Here is a 21223-nt window from a genome sequence, read left to right as displayed (position 1 = left end):
GCCACATATTATATTATCATTTATATTAGTTATTTATATTTAGATGGACCCAACATAAGTGATCTAATTTAGTGATCTCATTAGTCTGCCAATAGAAAACTAATATGGACTTAATAAGCAGAAACTGATTTGGCTTATTAGAGTGATAATAAGAACCCTAATAGGTTCAAACTTGAGGGGCAATTATGACTCCTATCAAGTTTAATAAGTGACTTTTTTAATTCCTGAAATTTACATTTTAATTCTTGAAAGATTCTGTCGTTAATTTTTTTTAATTCCGTTAGTTAAAGAATTTTAATAATAAAGACCTTCTGAAAATTAAAATATAAATTTTAAAGATTAAAAAATCCGCTTATTAACTATATAGATTAAAAATGATAAATTTAGAAAAAGATATAAATGGGTAATTAAATAATAACTAATCTACTAAGTACTAACTGTTTCGTTTATTTTTATTTTTGTCGATTAATATAACCAAATTCCGGACAGGTTCTCCTGAAGCTCGCAAGTCGGCTAAAATTCGAGAATCATCTATTCATCGTCTAACTCTAATCCGCATGCTTTCCCTCCTCCATTCGTGTGTTGCTCAGAGAAGAACAAAGAATAAAAAGGCCCGAGTGTGAACGGTTCTTTACTAATACGTATTAGTCAAAGAAACATAAGATAAGATATGGGTCGTTTAGCAGAGTCGAAGTTGGTGCAAGAGTTGGTTCTGTATGCAGCAAGCGCAGCACTGAGCTGCTTGGTCTTGTTCGTGGGCCTCCGACAGCTCGACCCGAATCGCGAGGCTTCGAAAAAGGCCTTTCAGCACAAAAAAGAGATTGCCAAGCGCCTCGGTCGTCCTCTAGTTCAGACAAACCCTTATGAGGTAAAGTACCCTTTCTCTCCCTCCCTGTGAAGCACCGACACTTTCCTTGTTTAAAATGTTGCTGTGTTGGACATGTTTCTGACACAGACACACGGAAACTTGTTTCACACTTGCTAGGCACTTTTTATTAGGTTTTCAATTTAAAAATAATTTTTTGTTGGTTTCATACTTAAGCATATACGTTTACACAGTTCATATACTAAAAAACATAAAAGATTGATTAATATACCATCAATTTAAATATTTTGTTATATGTTACTCATTTTATTTGATTAGAGTCTCTTTGTAGGTGTATGCAGTGTCGCCATGTTCTATATTTTAGACATTAATCGTGGGTGTCGTGGCCGGTGTCCGTGGTAGAGTCTGTGCTTCATAGTTCCCTCCCAATAATATCCCCATCTTTCTTATCATTCAATACTTTAACTGTAAATTATTATATAATTTTTTTTAATTATACTCTTTTTTTGCTTAATTTTTAATCATTTTACACATGTATCATAGACAAGAATATGCATTACTGCTTGATAAACTTCTTCCTATAAAGTGATAGCGGCTAGAAATTAGTTAAGAAGTAATTAGGAATTAGTTATTATGCCAACTGGCTTATTTAGTAAGTAATTAGGAAGAGAGGAAATAAAAATAATCTCATTTCATTAGCTAAAATTAGCTTATACTTATGCTTATGCATAAGCTATTTTTGTAAAAGTTCTCTCATATTAGCTTCTCTAAATGCTGATTTTTTAACTTATGCATGGACTAATTTTACCTTATGGAAAAATTTATTTCATTTTATTTTTCTTAGTGTTTATGGAGAAGAAGTTTATCTAAACGTGACATTATTTGTCAAATTAGTTTCTTTATCATTGCCAAAGGGCAATAGATAGCAAAATCAATTCAACGAATGTTTGTGAGAAAGCATGGGCTAGGTTATTCACGTTTATGCAACTAATTAATTCTGTTTTAATTGATTCTTTATTTATTATGCACTGGGATTGGTGTGTTATTTGATTCCATTGCTTGGCAATTTGCAGCCCGTGCCATTATTTCGCTAAGGTATTTAAGGCATAAATATAATTGGGGTAATGAAGAATCCTGTCATCTGTATTGGGACATATTTGAATTTGTTGTTACCGGCTTCAGTCTTGTTGGATGTGCCAATCGGTTACTTTTATGTATCATACAACTGATACTAGTTTTTTTTTTCATATTCTCTACAGATTAGTTATGCAATCTTTATCTCAGTTCCACGATTCTGTAGCTGTACTATGTGGTTTGTGAAACAATTTCCCATTGAATGCCTAATAGGTGCATGGGTGGGAAAGGTCTTGTTGCATGAGAGTTGATAATGTATGTGTAATGTATTGGATAGGTGGTTCTATTTTTGTTAAACCACTGCCTGGAGATCAGAAATCATGTTCTAAGCTTGGATTTGCATTGAAGATGCCTTCCGAACATATTTAAAAGCTGATGATTCTACAAGTCAGAACATAATTTTGATAACAATAATTGGAACGGAATAATGTGCTCTTATGTTGCTAAGCTGTAGTTTTGACTTAAAATATAACTGGTGGTTCTGATATTATCTTATCACTTCTATTATCAGCATTTGCAATTCCAAGTTGGATTTCTAGTTTCATGAGCTACTTTTCTGAAAAGTTTTCTGGAACTAGTCTTTTACTATTGTTGACCAATTTCTGTGTGTAAGAAGGAATTGGTTTGAAAACAGAATTATATTAAAATACATAAATTAAAGAAAAAAAAATACTAGTTCCTTTACTTCCTTACATACCTTTGGGGATTTATTGCATTATTTTATTTCAAAAGAGCTATTTTCTTGTTTTCTGTTAAAAGTAGGGACTACGATTAATATTATTTTAAGTTTGTGCCCTTTATCTTGTACAGGATGTCATAGCATGCGATGTTATCAATCCTGACAACATTGATGTGGAGTTTAACTCTATTGGGGGACTGGAAACTATTAAGCTAGCTCTGTTTGAGCTTGTTATTCTGCCTTTAAAAAGACCTGACTTGTTTTCTCATGGTAAGCTTCTTGGGCCACAAAAGGGTGTCCTCTTGTATGGACCACCTGGCACAGGGAAGACCATGCTTGCCAAAGCTATTGCTAAGGAGTCTGGAGCAGTTTTCATTAATGTCAGGATATCAAACCTGATGAGCAAGTGGTTTGGAGATGCCCAGAAACTCGGTGTGTACACAATGTTTTTTACCTTCCATTCAATACCCAATGATTATTTTTCCTTCTGTATAAAACCTTGTCATTCAGACTATTGACTTTGCTGGACATGATTTCTTTTCAAGTTTGCTTAATATGAGATGAAACACAATTTGGGCCTTTGATGCGAACCTGAGTAGGAGCGGATCGTTTGATACAGGCTACGAAGGTTTGGATGACGCCACTTCCAGTGAAGGAAGATAAGTCATGGTAGACGCCACTTCCAGTGAAGGAAGATAAGTCTGGGTAGACGCCACTTCCGGTTAAGGAAGATAAGTCAGGGTAGACGCCACTTCCGATGAAGGAAGATAAGTCTGGACAGACGCCACAAGGATTACCTTGATAAGTCTGAGATTGGTTCAACAAGGAACCCAGAGAGAAACTCTCACCAAATTTTATCAAAATGCCAAAAGTTTTTTTTTATTCAAAACAAAAACCAATACTTATAGTGTAGCTGAACAAAAAGATAAAAATAGACATGGGCCTTCTAAACAGTTTGGGCCAAAATTAGAATAAAAATAAATTATAACTAAAAATTTATTTAACTTGAGCCTTCAAATTAGTTTGGGCCTTCAGCAACAATTAATAGTCTTAATAGTGTCTCTGCCTCTGGGCCTTCATCCTTCTCCACTCGGGGGCTTTGTCCTTCTCCACTTGGGCCTTCGTCCTTCTCCACTTGGGCCTTTAGCCTGTATTAGGCCAGTTTCATGATTCTCATCATTCCCTCCTTCTTGGAAAACATTTGTCCTCAAATGTCCAGGATCATCACCGGGTTCAAGTACCACTTCCTTCCTTTTCTTGTTGGCTTGCTTGGCATAGTTTTCATTCTTCTTTGCAATTTGCACCTTCACTTGGTCATACAATCTTTTCACATACTCAACTTTGGCATATGCATCCTTACATTGAGTCTCTTGGGGATTGCTTTTGTAAGTTGGCCTGTTAGGCAATGAAGCTCCGGGGAGAAGATCAACTTGATGTTCTATGCCTCTTGAAGGTGGTAGTCCATGAGGAATCTCCTTAGGAAAGACATTTTTAAATTCCTGCAATAATGGTTGAACACTAGGAGAAATAGAAATAGTAAACTCATTAGAATTATCAGTAGAAATTTTACTGTCTTTGCAATACTGTAGATTGAGTGGTTCATGAGCAGGTAACACTTTCCTCACTTCACTCGCCTCTGCAAAATAATTAAATTTTCTCTCATGTGTATCACTCTCTCTCTCTTATGTGTATCACTCTTTTCCTCTGGTGTATCACTCTTCTTTTTCATATTCCTTTGTGGTGCCTCACTATTTTCTTTCTCTTGTTCTCTCTTTTCTCTCATTCTGATTTGGTCATCACACACTTCTCTAGGGGATAGAGGTTTAAGAGTAAACGAGGAAGATTTGGCTATTCGTCTGTAGGGCTTTTCTTTGTTACGGTTCAACAAATGTTGCATTTGTGTAGTCCACGCGTCCAGAAATAAGCGTTGAGATTCGTCCAGTTGATGATATACACCACCATTGTCACCAGCTCTTGCCATGATTAAGGAACAAAGAATTTTGCAGTAAATTAAAAAAAATTCAGGACCTCACCACACTCTACTCACGTGTTTCTCTCTTTAATGGTAGTTCACTCGTGTTTGATGCTCTCAATATAGGCTTTTGTGTGATGTTTTCACTCTTGCCTTTTACCACTCACTCCCTCTTAAGTTCCTGGATGGATCGAATTAGACACACAAGGTAATATAAAATAAAAGGAAAGACAATATAATTATCAGAGTAACAAATTTGATTTGGGATAACAACTTGGACTTGATTTGGATAGCAAATTGGATTTGATTTGGATAACAGATTAGATTTGGATAACAAATCTGATTTGGATAAAAAATTTGATTTGATTTGATTTGGATAATAGATCAGATTTGGATAACAAATTAGATTTAATTTGGATAACAGATATGATAACAAATAAGATAACAGATAGGATAACAGATAAGATAACAGATATGACAAGTAAACTTCAAATGCTCATAACTTTTGCTACGGTTGTCCGTTTGAGGCCCACTATATATCAAAACGCTCAGAATTCAGAGGAGAATCTAGATAAGGGGATTTGGTACACGATTTTCTGCCAAAAAAAAAGCCTCTAACTGCCTCAATTTCGTGTTCAAAGATCAAACACCCACTTTCTCTTTTTTCTCTTCTTTTCTTCTCTTTTTTTTTTTTCAAAATTTCTGCAACTTTTTTTTTTTTACTTGAAACAGAACCCAAACAATTTTTTTTTATGACACAAAGTCTGAAAGACACTAGAAACAAGAACAACAACAAGAACACAAACGTGACAAGAACAAGAACGAAACAAAGACACAAACAAGAACGCAACAAGACGCAAACAAGAAAAACAAATAACAGAACAAGGACAAAACACGAACCAGGACAAATTACAAAGAAAAATAATAGGATAAGATAGAACCTGTATCAAGAGCCGAAGCTCTGATACCAGATGATGCGAACCTGAGTAGGAGCGGATCGTTTGATACAGGCTACGAAGGTTTGGATGACGCCACTTCCAGTGAAGGAAGATAAGTCATGGTAGACGCCACTTCCAGTGAAGGAAGATAAGTCTGGGTAGACGCCACTTCCGGTTAAGGAAGATAAGTCAGGGTAGACGCCACTTCCGGTGAAGGAAGATAAGTCTGGACAGACGCCACAAGGATTACCTTGATAAGTCTGAGATTGGTTCAACAAGGAACCCAGAGAGAAACTCTCATCAAATTTTATCAAAATGCCAAAAGTTTTTTTTTATTCAAAACAAAAACCAATACTTATAGTGTAGCTGAACAAAAAGATAAAAATAGACATGGGCCTTCTAAACAGTTTGGGCCAAAATTAGAATAAAAATAAATTATAACTAAAAATTTATTTAACTTGAGCCTTCAAATTAGTTTGGGCCTTCAGCAACAATTAATAGTCTTAATAGTGTCTCTGCCTCTGGGCCTTCATCCTTCTCCACTTGGGCCTTCATCCTTCTCCACTCGGGGGCTTTGTCCTTCTCCACTTGGGCCTTCGTCCTTCTCCACTTGGGCCTTTAGCCTGTATTAGGCCAGTTTCATGATTCTCATCAGCCTTCTCCTATTGTGTTCAGAATTGATTAGAATAGTTTCAGCTTAGTTTCTTTGCTTGAAAAATATATGGTAGATAGATTGGATTATTATCAAATGTGTAATGTGTTCTCTTAGGTGTCCAATTCTTTGAAGAAAATAAAGTCCTTTATAGTAGTTTCAACATCTGATATGTTAGAATGGTGTGACAGACAGAAAATGTAAAAGTGAAAAAACTGTATAATTGATTATCTGAGTAAAATACAGTATGCAAGGGAGCTCTCTATATATATCTGTCATAACATCATTTCTAACTAATTGAAACGGAAAGGTAACTAACTTCTAATAGTAACAGCTAGGGGTGGCCAAAACAAACTGAACTGCACTGAACTATAGTTAACTGAATCAAAATTAATTGAAAAAACCTGAACTGTTTAAATAAAAATTGAACTGAACCATAAAACTGAACTGCTAAAAAAAGCAATTCAGTGCACTCCCAAACTGATACTCATCAGAGTTGGAAAAATAAACCCCTCTCCACTCATGTTAGTAACTCCTGCTCCACTCCAACATACAATATTCCACCTTACCCTCCCATTACGCGAAGAAAAGCAAGAATCACACCAATCAGGAGAATGAAATAATGCCACACATTTGTTTCTTCATCTTTTTAGTATATATGAACCACATGTAGATCAACCTAAATATGACAATTAGTTGGCCAAATAAGATGCAACACTTAGAGGCAAATAGTGTCACGTGTGGCCTCAATAAGCAATTTTCAAATATGTTGATCATAAATTTAAAAACCTATAATTTAAAAAATGCTCAAACTTATCTTTAATATTTTGTTCATAGCAATTTGAAAAATCACAATCATATAAAAATTCATTAATTATTTATTCAAACGCAAATCAATGTAAAAATGAGAAGCCAAACTAAAACAATGTGGTATTTTTTTAATTGAAAGCAAAAAAAAAAGTAATTTCTACAAAAAAGGCCCCTTAAAAATAGTTTGGTGCACGTCAGAATAGTTTGGAGCAGTTCAGAACAGTTCATAACAGTTCAGTTCGAACTGGTTCAATCGAGTTCAATGCACCTTTAAAACAGTTGGGTTCAGTTTGCCTGAACTGCTTGACAGTTCAGCTCGGTTCAGGGGAACTGCATTTGCAGTTCAGAACAGTTCAACACTGTTCAGTTTGAATTGAACAGCCCTAGTAATAGCTGTAACTGACTCAGTGTAAAGAATGGAGTTAACATTAATATACTCAAATTCCCCCTACTAGCTCAGGGTGATTGTTGAACACTGAGAACTTTGAGCTTGTCTCTAAGAGTAGTGAACCTGAGCTTCAAGAGTGGTTTGGTAAGGACATCTGCAATTTGGTACTGACCTGGAACATGAAGAACAATGAGAGACTGAGCTACGACTTTCCCCGTGACAAAGACGTCCAACTCCATGTTCTTTGTATGAAAATGCAACACAGGATTGTGTTTCAAAGCCAGTTGTCACAGTAAATGGTAGTTGTTGAGCTGGCAACCTGTAATTCTTTGAGCAAGGATTGGACCTCTGATGCAGTGGAGGCGAGGCTTCTGTACTCAACCTCAACACTGGACTTTGCAAAGAGAGTCTGCTTCTTAGACCACCAGGACATCAGATTTGACGCAAGAAACAACACACTAATTCTAGATGTGGATATGCGATCATCATCGGAACCCCAGTCAGCATCATAAAAGGCATAGGCTGTGATACTATCTTTAGAAAGAGAAGATGAAGAACATAGGAAGAAACTGTGTATCCGAATTATGAACTGGGTGATATCATATATAGTTATAAGTAAAAGGAGTTACTAATATCCCTAATTACTAAAAAAGTATTTACACAAAGACAATGCCTAATTATCCTCCTTACATTAAGAAGAAGAAATTATTTCGACTATGGGAAACAGTTTTAAAGATGTCTTTTTCATATCATCGCCAAACTTATAGCCAAATTGAAGTTGTAAACCACTGATTGGAAACTTATCAATGTTGTTTTGCATTTGAACAACTGAGGACTTGGTCTATTTGGCTACATGGGCTGAATTATGGTACCGCACAACCTTTCATGCATTGACTGCTACTACACCATTTCAGGTGCTCTATGGAAGAGCACTTCCTGCTATTATTCGCTTTTGGAAGGAGAAACAAAACTGGAGACTGTAGCCAAAGTTAGAAGACCATAATGAAGCACTCATCTTAAGTATCATCTAGCTAAGGGGGTATTATAGGGAAAAAAATACTGAAGAAGTTTTAGTTACAAACTAGAGGGTTCTGATATTTATAGCTGCCTTGATTACAAGGCCCCAATGACCTAACTATTAGGCCCAACACGATGGTGATCTAAAGCTAACTAACAACAGTTAGAAACTAAGCTTTCTTACGTGATACTCTAATACCCATGCAAGCTCAAGAGGTGTGTGATGCTAAGGGATCACCTACTCAGCTTGAATCTAAAAGCAGTGAAGTGAGTGGGAGAGACCGAGAGAGAGCCCTGGTGAGGATGTTAGCACATTGCTCAGTGGCTGGCACATGAAGAACATGAAGTCAGTTGCTTAAGACCTTCTCACAAACAAAAAACAGATCAAGCTCCATGTGCTTTGTGTGGGTATGCAAAATGGGATTGTGAGCAAGAACCACTGTACTCATTTATTTATATTATCAACGAAAAGGCAAGGAACAAAATGATTGATACCTGGCTCAGTTAATAGAGTTTGGACTCAAATAATTTCAGCAGTGGCATCAGCCAAGCTCTTGTTTTCAGCCTCAGCACTGGAGTAGGTGACATCTAGCTACTTTTTTTACCACCAGGAAATTAAATTGGGTGCCAAGATAGACACATGCACCAGAGGTGGAGCGACCACCACCAACATTGGAGGCCCTGTCAGCATCACAGTAAGTGTCATGAGACATAGGAGAGTGAGGAAATGCTAGCAGAAGGTGAAGACACCAAGAAAGAGTTTCCTTGAGGTAGCAAAGAATGCACTTCAGAACATACTAGTGAGCTTCAAGAGCCTTAGACATAAAATGGAAGTCTTTGTTCCCTTCTCCTTATATCCTAAAAATCAACCTTGTCCTCAAGGTTGGAATTTGAAAACTGAAATGACACACTTCCTCAAGTTTTCTCCTTTCCATCTGAAATTTCCTTTGCTCTTCAGCCTTTCACTGGGCTTCCTCAGCCAATGCAACCTAACAAGCAAGTTCTTGTCTCTGTCTTATTTGCTGCTCTTCACACTCAGCTGCTTGAAGATGAACTTTAGCAGCCAAAAGTAAGTGGTTGCAGTATCCTACATGAGTGTCAATTTTCTTCCCATCAAACCCATGAATATGTAAGTTGGAAGCTGAAGACAACTGACTAAATACACGAACAATATTTTGCAACTCAGCAACAGTTGCTCTCACCTTGTCTGCAGTCCTCTTTGCCTTTTGTAGTGTTGATGCTAAAACTTTTGCATTGCAACCCCTGCATCAAACCTTAAAGTATAGTTCGAGTGTGTCAAATGCATGGCTCTCCGTAGAGTTTTTGTACAGTCTAGTCACTGTTCAGCCTCATAATGTGTATGAGCTAAATATAGAAGTTTGTGTACAGTCTAGCCACTGTTCAGCCTCATAATGTGTATGAGCTAAATATAGAAGTATTGAGAGTTTGTGTTATTTCCGCAAGCAGTTTTGATATATTTTCACGGCCAAAGTAAAATTCCCTTGAGCAAAACAAACATGTGCCAGATTTATCCTCACATCAGGCATCTGGACAAAAACACTACCTCTGGCAGCTTCTTGAACCTCTGTAAAGATATCCTTAGATGCATCAAAAAATGGCCCTTTTCCACTAAGAATACCTCAGCACCATTGGCAGCATATAAATTAGAAGAATGCTGAATCAGAACTCTGGTATAAAGTTCTTTGGCCTTTTCCAAATGAGTAGCTCTAGCTTTGGATTTCTCTTCTCATTGTGAACTGCTGCAAAGTAGTTCCTGTTTTCCTGTAGTGACTCTATTGCCCTTAGCATCTCAGAGTCTCAGACGATGATTTACTAGTTGTTGCAAGTGGGTTGGTGTCTAGCAGTTTAGCTGACATGCCTAAATTCCTTAACTTTGTCAACAAAGAAGACCCATCCCTCTCCTTGAGAAGTTGTAGCTCTGCTGATGACAACCCATTAAGGATCGTATGTGAGCTTGCATCTGAAGGGTCTAGTGATGGTGTAGGCGCAATCAGTTTCCATATAATCCCAATTTCCATGGTTGTGGGTTTCATAAAGAAACCATTATCACCCTCAACTTCTATGACATTTACTACCCAAGAATGAAATTTTTTTATGATAATTGAGAAATCCCCTTCTTGTTCCTGCATTTTCTGCTGCAAATTCTCAGTCTCTTCCATCTTGATCTCCTCTACTACCTCGGCATCAATGGTTTTTGAGTCTTTGTCTTCGACACCAAGCTCCTCCCCACGATGGGCGCCAATTCTCTTATTGGCAAAACACTCAAGGGCTTTTACTGAATCACTGTCTTGCGGTGACTTTGTTACCCACACACCCAACTGCAAAGTTGATATTGTCTACATGGATTGTTTGTCCTCTTTTTCAAACTCAAGACTGATTCCCCTTTTCTCGATCAACAATTGTAGCATCTGTTTGGCCTCTTTAATTCCCTCAATGGTTTTCTTGATCTTGATTTTAGAGGGCTGCTCCTCCTCCATGCTTTCCTCCCTTTTAACCTCAAGAATGTTTTTTGAACTTTTTAGTCGTCCATGCTTTAACTCTGAAATGCTGATTTTGTAAGAATGATAATTGGGTTCCTCTTCCTCACTGTCCTCTCTAGACCCATTATTGTCACTGTTCTCTTCCGCCTTCTTGTCTCTGTTGACCGAGTTTTCCCCACCATCCGAAGGCGTCTTTCCTTTCTTGAATTCAAGAAGTAATTCCTTGATTTGCCTCATGTCCAGCAATCTTTCTTTTATGAGATCCATGTCTGTTTTTAGGTCTGTAATCACCTTTCCTGCTCGCTGGCCAATTTCTCCAAAGTGCTCACTTTGCTCTCCATCGTACAACTTGGATCTGGCAGATCGGACCAATTGTTAGGAACCAAGAATTGAAATGACAAAGAAAAGAAAGGATTTATTGACTAGTAAGAAAAAAACAGAAAATAGGAGAGAAAACTCTCCTTCGAAGGTTTTCCCTTCATAGAGGATTTCTCCTTTCACAAAGAGCTAATGCTCAATCTACAAATGATAAGATCTCCCTCTCTCCTATCCTTCTTCCCCTATTTATATCTAATAAACCCCTCTATCGAACTAATTAACCCCTTAACTAACTGATCAATATCCTAACTGTAGTAACTAACTTATTAATGGTCTAACTATGTTAAATAACTTTCCCTTCTCCTTATATCCTAACACGGGAGTTATGATGGCATATTGTAAGGCACTGACACTGGATCTTTAAAGAGTATCATCTGGTAAAGGATCTGAAACTTCCTTGGAGAGTTTGCTGCTGGCAACCACGGGAGAAGAGATTGCTTTAGCCTCTGCCATGTTGTCTTTAGAGAAAATCAGATTTATTTGTTGTAAATGGGAAAATGTTCCCATATTTGTTGTTTCTGTACTGCATCTGTTTATAGGGATAGAATACAAGTTGGAAATCAATTTTCAGACAATTTGACATTGAGTTTCCTTGTTGTGGGTGCTGCTTCTCAATTGTGTCCCTTCAATTTTGTTCTCATTATTTCCTGCTGGGGTTTAGTGTTGTATTGTTATTCTCTTTGGTTGGTTAAAACTTGGAATCCTTACTTTTGTTATAAGGTTTGTGCATAATCATAAATTGTGATTTATTGTTATTATACTTTATCTGTGTTATTGGTTACGCACACACATTCATGAATATAGTTTTCTGTATAAGTAGAGCCTTATGTCATGATCTCACTATTTCCGGATTCTCTGTTGTCTATTTAGGATCTGAGTTTGACAACTTTGGTGGACGTTGTTGTATTATTTTGGGCATATAATTAATACCGCTGAGAGCCATATTGAGACATTATCAGCCACAATCTGAATTATTATGTGAAGTCTTTGATTTGTATTACCATTGATGTGCTGCTGCTCTTTTGCAGTGACTGCCATATTTAGCCTAGCTCATAAGCTCCAGCCTGCCATCATATTCATTGATGAAGTTGACAGCTTTTTGGGTCAGCGTCGTACAACAGATCATGAGGCTTTGTTAAACATGAAAACTGAATTCATGGCTTTATGGGATGGCTTTACTACTGATCGTAAGTTTTAAACGTGTTATATACTTCTCTTCTGAGGCATAATTATTTAGAATATGCTGCAAGATACCGTGAATTGATGCAGCTCTGTTTAGCATTATTCTCTGTACTTATTAGTCAAAAGTTTTTAATTGTGATGACTTATAATTTACTGTGTGTAGAGAATGCTCAAGTTATGGTCCTTGCTGCAACTAATCGTCCTTCAGAACTTGATGAAGCAATACTTCGACGTCTTCCTCAAGCATTTGAAATTGGTATTCCAGACCAAAGAGAGAGGGCTGACATATTGAAGGTTATCTTGAAGGGTGAGAGGGTTGAAGAAAACATTGACTTTGACCATATAGCTTACTTATGTGAAGGTTACACTGGTTCGGATCTATTTGACCTCTGCAAGAAAGCTGCCTATTTTCCAATTAGAGAACTGCTGGACGAAGAGAAGAAAGGGAGAAGTTTTTCTGTGAGTGATTCATCGTTATCTTCTTTCTCCTTTACCTACCTCAACATTTTCATTTTTGTAACATTGGGTACTATGATATCTAGAGCTGAAATGTCTGGAATGCATATTCATATCTAGTTTTCTAACTAAAGAATAAATCTATGTTGAATGTTGAGTATATCTATTTTAAACTATTCTATGAACCTCAGCCTGGAGTCATGTTTGCATGCATGGACTAGCGTGTCTGGTCAATGAGATTGCTTATTTGTGCAAATATCAATTGATGTCAGCTATTACTATTATATTTCTAGTTTTGAAGAAATATCTTTTCTTCTTTACTTCTAATTTGCAATTAAGTAACCGGTGGATGGAAGTGGCAATAGCAGTGTGTTATCCGTAAAATGAAAATGAACAGTTGTATTGATGGCTGCTTCTGACAATGACTACTTTTTCATGGTTCAGGCTCCCAGACCATTGTCCCAGTTAGACTTGGAGAAGGTCCTTGCCACTTCCCGGAAGACTACCGTTGCTGCATTTGAATACAATGGATTGAGTGCAGATGCTCTAAGATGGTCAGGGCAGGGGGAACAAGATGATTATCAGGTTCAAGCTGCAATAAATGAACTCAAGTTTGTGGTTTCTCACATGATTAACCGCCAGCCAGATGCCAAAGATCTTTAAAATGCTATCTTTCATAGTTTCTTTAGACCATTCTTTTACAGTCGTCTAGCTTAGTCCGTCTTGTAAAGGCACCGATCTCATAGTTATACACTTGTATACTAATGCTACAACATTTGTTATGAAGCATCATATTTTAAGGTTGGTGAGTTTTTTTTTTTTTTACTCTTTGATGCAATATGATCATTTGTGGATCAGCATTTAATATTCCTTTTAAGAAAAATTTTGTTGATTACTGTTTTGTTGATCCAAATATATATATATATATATATATATATATATATATATATATATATATATATATATATACTATCTGATTTTATTGATCACTTTGATTATTTATTAAATTGTCAAAATCAACAATAAGATAATAAAATAATATATATTTTTATATATTATAAAAGTATGTATTATGTTAATTCTGATGAATGAGATGTAAAATAATTTTGTAAAATATAATTTCTTAAAAAATAATCTATTTAAAAGGTTTTTTTTCTTATTAAAATGATATATTTTTAGACAAAAGTTACCTAACTAATATTTGTTAGTTTCTTTGATAGGTTATCCATAGAAGGGACGGCTAAGTACAATATCTACATAAAAAAAAAACGTGAGAATTGGATTTTATTTTTTTATCAACATATAAGTGTTATACATTTGAATCCTGTACCACCAAGGGAAGTTGAATGGACAAAAAATGTCCCTAAAAAGTAAATCGTTGATTTGAAGCTTTTGTTTGAAACTTCTCGCGTGACTATTTTGGAATAAGAAAATTATTACTCGGAAATAACTATTTCGGAAATATACATGTATTTTGGAACAATTGTTTTTGGAATAGGAAGAGTTCTGAAAAAATTACTCTGGAATATGGAATGAAACTATTTCAGAATATATATACACTTTCAAAATAATTATTTTATAATAAAAAAAATCTCATTCTAAAATAATTTTTTGAAAATAATTATTTTTTATTATGGAATGATTATTTCAGAATATATATATATATATATACACTTTAGTAGTAGTAGTGGTGTTGATTGGGCGGGTACGGGCGGATTCGTGCTAAAAATGGCTCACTCGTGAAATGTGAAATCTGATCATTGTTTTTCTTAACCAAATTCGACCGATTGCTTCTTTGGATAAGCAAGATTTCGGATTATTAGTAGGTTACGGGTTTCGACGGTTGGATTTAAATGGGTAGAAGATACCAACAAGTCAATTTTAAACTTTGATTCACTCCGACAACCGCCATTTTGCCACCGTGTCGTAGCTTTTGACGCCTTCATCACCGAACTCAAATACCACCACGAGGACAAGCGGTAGGAGAGAAACATTCTTTAAATGGAAAATAAGGAATGAGCAAAAGTGCAAAGCACACGCTGGTCTTGCGTAACTGAGCTAATAAAAAATTGATAGAGCCAAACCAAGCTTCACCATTTTATATTTGATTAAAATGAATAAAAGAGTCACTAACACCAAAAGAGCACGTAATTTCTGCAAATGTCTACGCAATTATCTATCAACTCTAACAACATATTTCTCTCTCTTACTTTCAATATTTTAATAGTATTTGTCAGGTACGGTTATCATTGGTCTAAAAAATTCAACCCCTACTGCCATCGAACCCGTTTTATTATGAAATTTTTAAGGAAAGTTAGGTGCACCCATCAATTTAAATAAGTGATAAAAATGTTTTTTTACTTAAATTTTAAAAATATTTTCTCCTTGTACAGTTTGTATGTCATTCTTACTGTTTTTCTTCTTCCTTCCTCGAAGCACTTCTTCTTTCTTTGTTGGTGCTCCATTTGTGCTGCCCTGTCGCTATTCGATACTTTCATTGCTGGATTTGAGGAATTGTCCACCACCGCTGTGTGGTTTCTGTCGTCAAGGTAAGCTTTTATGGGCTTTCGTTAATGGGTGTGTATTATATGTTTCAATATCACTCATACGAATTATATAATCCATATTTTATTTTTTAAATTATTAAAAGATGAATTACATTTATTTTTTAATAGTAAATTTTTATTTTTATAAAAAAGTATAATTTTGTTTTTGTTTTTAAATAGGTTTTTTTTTCTGAAATATAAATATATTATTTTCTTATTTGTTTGTAAATAGTTATTGTATATTATATAAATAAAAAATTGTTTATTACAAATTATGTTTTTAAATAATTATTTCTTTTAATTCTAAATATATTCATTTTGTTTTTGTTTTTAAATAGTTTTTTATGAAATATAAATATATTATTTTCTTATTTGTTTTTAAATAGTTATTATATATTACAAAAATAAATATTTTCAATTATGTTTTTAAATAGTTATTTCTTTTAATTCTAAATATATTCATTTTGTTAATTTTAAATATTTTTTTTATGAAATATAAATATATTATTTTATTTTTTGTTTGTAAATAGTTATTGTTTATTTTATAATAAAAAATTACTATGAATTATCTAGTTAAATAGTAATTTTCTTTAATTGTAAATATATTAATTTTAATTTTTTTAAATACGTATTGTTTGTTGTTTTAATACCGTTTTCATTTGTGTTTTTTTAAAAAGCTTATGTTTTATTTTTAATTATAAATATTTATAATTATTATATATTTTTCTTTTATGTAAGTAATTAATTAGTGTTTTTTAAGTTGCTTTGTAATAAAGATGTTAATTCACTACATAAAAATAATTCCAAAGAAAATTTGAATATATATATATATATATATATATATAATTGTTTTATTTACGAATGATTGTATTATAATTGATTTAAGTATTGTTTGAATTTCAACATAAATTTGTATGTATGTGCAAATTTGTAGATTATGGTTAGAATTAGAGGTTTAGGTCATGCCCTAAGCAAAGTTATAGGAAGAGCCCTAGGGAGAGAAGATAATCGTGATTCAGATGATGCTCCCGGCGGCGAAAGCTCACAACATCCGCTCGTAGGCAACTGGAAGCTACCGCTATTGCAGAGGATGCTCCTTAAGTGGATGATGCAGCTAAAGAGCTATTCCAACATGCTGAAGAAGCTCTTGATGATGCCCAAGATTTTCCAAGCGAGCCGTGTGACACATCAATGCTAACTGCCTATGCTGATCATGTTGTAGTCATTGATGTTCAACTAATGACTTCACCAATTTATGATTGTGACTCCCACACATTAACTTCACCATCCAACTTTGGCCTCTAACCACTGGTTTCCCATGAAGCTTAAAGGGACACCCACATTTCCTATTGTCAGTATCTCTTCTAACAAAATCTTTCTTCCTAGACCTGTACTAACCACTCTTTTCACAATCAATTAACACAAATGAAGTCCTTCCTCTCATACCAGTATTTGTGTCTGACCTCATAATTGCTGCGAAAAATTCAATTTCATAAGCGACTGATCGAGCCCACTCCAAAACATCATCTTGGGTAGCAAACACCAACAATGCAAGCCACATAAGTTGTCTTCAAAGGGACATTCATTTTATTAATTTAATAACAATAAATCACACTATTATCTGAGAAGTATTAAATGCATCAGAATAATCAACATGTTCTTCTTCATTCACACCGACTTCATCTTCATTTTCATTATTCATATCAACTTCCACTACTAGAAAATGTAGATTTAACATCGTCAGGTTAACATCGGTTTTTGGTAAAATCGATGTTAACATAAATGCGGTGACATAATTGTAAATAATGTGCATTAGTTGACATCGGTTTTGAAGAAAACCAATGTTAACGTAAGCTCGTATGCAAGTTCGTTAATATTGATTTTCTAAAAACTGATGTTAACGTAAGTTCGTTAACATCAATTTTCTTTAAAATCGATGTTAACATTTGATGAGTTAACATCGGTTGGTTAACATCGGTTTTGTATTGAAAACCGATGTTGAATCTATATTTAAAAATATTTGAACCCGAGCCCTATTTTCCTTGCGCTCTCTTCTTCTCCATCTAAGGTTCGTGTTCACGACTCTATCTCAGCATCTGTAGCCCTTGTGACAGCGTGCGACCATGTTATGTATGTGTAAGTAGGTAATGTCGTGAATAGTTCAATACAGATTCCAAAGCCTTTTAGTTTCATTTTAACTTGGTTTGCCGCTATCCCCTTTATTTTGTGGCTGGCTCAATCACTTACCAGGGAAATTGTACAAGAGTTTTTATTTTTATTGTAAGTATATTCTCTTCAAGTTTGTGGTTTCCTTAATGGTATTATGGGTTTTTGTTAATTATCTGACCACTGTAAAAAGAACTTATACTGTTTAATCTTGTTGTCATTGACTCAAATTGGATAGCTTTGGATTTTGGGACATTTCTCTTCACACTAGAAGGAAGGAAGAAAATAACTAGCAAAAAATAATTTAACACAATCTTTCCATTTGATAAAAAAAGAAGGAAAACATGAAAAAGCCAGTTCTGTACATATTAAAAAAAATATCTGAGAATGGGTGTATCTTCCCCTTTCTCCATTTATTCCTTGCTGCTACATTAGCACAAATGATTATCTTTATATGATACATTAATATTAGTATATTAATATAAACACTACAGTTCCTAACACACACACACACACACACACACACACACACACACACACACACACACACACACACACACACACACACACACACACACACACACACACACACACACACACACACACACACACACACACACACACACACACACACATATATATATATATATATATAACTTATTCAAAAGTAGACCTTTAAGGTACAAATATTTATTGAAAATTGTCATACATGGGATATTTAGCATTGACTTTAGCATTAGGTATAATCATTTGTTGGACCTTTTGCTTCCATTTTGCATATGCATGATTGGGAAAAAGTAGATGAATCATTGTTGAGAAAATTATTTTAATGCGGGAAAAAGAGAATAAATACAAAGATAAAATCTTTGACTTCTCAATCTTTGTTCGTGTATCACGTGAATCATGAACATAAATAGTATCTATACTATCATAACTCAAAAAGTCTACAACACTTCTTTTTGGTAAATTCCATATAAAATTCACATGTGCTATACTTTCATTTCAAATTTTCTCTAAAACTTTTCAATTAGTTCTTATGATACTTTTAGCTAATAAGTCACAATACTTTTGCTCACTTGTGTTGATGATTAGCTTGGTTTTTGAATTGCATTATTTTCCTTGTTATGAATACATAGTTATTGAAATATCATGCTACTTTCTAGTCATAAATTACAGAAGAAAGGTTAAGAAATAATTTTATTTCTCAGCCATTCTTTAGTTTCACTAAAATTCATTTCACAAATTTTAAGTCTACAATTCATCTAGCATAGGTATAAATTTTTTACACTAATAAAATTATTTAGTATAATATAATAAATAAACTTTATCATTTGTATCAATTATTTAGTATAATATAATAAAGGCGAGCTCGAGGAAGAAAATAAAGCATATAAGGTTAGTTTTGAAATTTATCAATTTATTGTTTGTTATAGGATCTGATTTCGTAGATAATTAGTCATAAGAAGTTGATCGAGTTTAAATTCTATGTTTACATTTATTTAGTTGGGTATATGATTTATATTAGAATAAAATTAATATTTTTTTTGTAAATTACTTTTGGTTGGTTCATTATAAAAACAAATAAATATTTTAAAAAATTGCAAAAAACAACATCGGTTGGTCTAAAACAAATGTAGAAAATACCTTTACAACATTAGTTTTGGTCAAAACCAATGTAGAAAGTGCACTTTCTACATCAGTTTTTGCCATAACTGATGAGAATCCTAAAACTGCCTAAATATAGGGACCTATGACCAAGAGTAGGACCAAACAGTCAATGGATACCCTCTAACAAATGATAGTAGACGTACTTAACAAGGCCCAAGTGAAGAAGGATGAAGGCCCAGAGACAGAGACACTACTAAGAATAATTATTGCTGAAGGCCCAGACTAATTTGAAGGCTTATGCCAAATATGTTCTTTTTTTATATTTATAATTTTTTTGTTGTAATTTTGGGCCAAACTGATTTGAAGGCCCATGTCTATTTCTATTTTTTCGTTCAGATACACTATATGTATGGATTTCATTTTCAATAAAAGCACTTTTGGCATTTGATAAAATTTTGTGAGAACTTCTCTCCGGGTTCCTCGCTGAATCAATTTCGGATTTATCAAGGTAATTCTTGTAGCGTCTATCCTGACTTATCTTTCCTCTCTGGAAGTGGTGTCATCCAAAATAATGTAATCTGTATCAAGCGATCCACTCCTAGTAAGGATCACATCATCTGGTATCAGAGCTTCAGCTCTTGTTACAGGTTCTATCCTATCCGATTTTTTTTTCTCTTTGTAATTTGTCTCAGGTTCGTGTCATGTTCTGTTATTTGCGTTTTTGTTTGCGTCTTGTTGCATTCTTATTTGCGTCTTGTTGCATTCTTATTTCCTATTCTATTACCTTGTGCATCCAATTTGATTCATCCAGGAACTTAAGAGGGAGTGAGTGGTAAAAGGCAAGAGTGAAAACATCACACAAAAACCTATATTGAGAGCATTAAACATGAGTGTGCTTCCATCAAAGAGAGAAACACGTGAGTAGAGTGTGGTGAGGTCCTAAAACCTTTGTTTAAAATACTGTAGATTTTTTTGTTCCTTAATTATGGCCGGAGTTGGTGATGGTGGTGGTGAATATCATCAACTGGATGGATCTCAGCGTTTGTTACTGGACGTGATGACTACACAAATCCAACGTTTGCTAAACCGTAACAATGAAGAGCTCTATGGACGAATTGAAGGATTGAAGAACCAACTGAATCAGAATGCTGGAAGACATTTTGGTGGGAATAGAGGGGGAAATGATGGACCCAGGAAAAATAGAATGGAGGGGCAGAACAAAATTGAGGGAGTAAAACTCAATGTACCTCCTTTCAAAGGCAGGAGTGACCCAGATGCCTACCTTGACTGGGAGATGAAAATTGAGCATGAATTCTCCTGCAATGATTATACTAAAGAGCAGAAAGTGAAGTTAGCAGCAGTTGAATTCTCAGACTATGCCCTTGTTTGATGGAATAAAAATCAACGAGAGATGATGAGAGAGGAAGGGCGGGAGATAGATACATGGACTGAAATGAGAAGGGTTATGCGAAAGAGGTATGTTCCAACTAGCTACAACAGGACCATGCGACAAAAACTCCAGAGGCTATCCCAGGGAACTTTGACTGTGGAGGAGTACTACAAAGAGATGGAGATGGCACTAACGAGGGCCAACATTGAAGAGGAAATTGAGGACACAATGGTTCATTTTATGAGTTTCCTAAATCCTGACATTAGAGATGTTGTTGAATTACAGGAGTATATGGAATTGGATGACTTGCTGCATAAGGTAGTCTAGGTTGAACAACAGTTGAAGAGGAGAATTGCAGCAAGAAGGAACTCATCCAACAAGTTCAACCAGAACTAGACCAACAGATCCAAGAAGGAGGGAGGAAACTCGTCTAGTCCACATGGAAAGTCAGCAGTGTCCAGTGCTGAAACCAAGCATAATTCTGCCTCATCATCCAAAACTGGTACCAGAAACATAAAAGGCTTCATATGCTTAGGCAGAGGACATATTGCTTCTGACTGTCCAACCAGGAGGACCATGA

At 34.9% G+C, this 21223-nt stretch overlaps 1 protein-coding gene across 1 annotated transcript; it reads left to right on the top strand.

Moving 5' to 3' along the window:
* The first annotated feature begins 473 nt into the window (after nucleotides 1-473).
* LOC114385325 (ATPase family AAA domain-containing protein 1-like) lies at nucleotides 474-13825 on the top strand. The gene is made up of 5 exons (XM_028345356.1): nucleotides 474-868; nucleotides 2771-3071; nucleotides 12324-12482; nucleotides 12641-12936; nucleotides 13378-13825. The coding sequence occupies exons 1-5, from the start codon at nucleotides 671-673 to the stop codon at nucleotides 13594-13596; spliced, it is 1173 nt and encodes a 390-aa protein (XP_028201157.1). The 5' UTR covers nucleotides 474-670; the 3' UTR covers nucleotides 13597-13825.
* Nucleotides 13826-21223: the final 7398 nt, after the last annotated feature.

Source organism: Glycine soja, chromosome 14 (assembly GCF_004193775.1).
Source record: "Glycine soja cultivar W05 chromosome 14, ASM419377v2, whole genome shotgun sequence".
NCBI classification, from domain to species: Eukaryota; Viridiplantae; Streptophyta; class Magnoliopsida; order Fabales; family Fabaceae; genus Glycine; species Glycine soja.
This window is presented reverse-complemented; position numbering and strand designations above follow the sequence as displayed.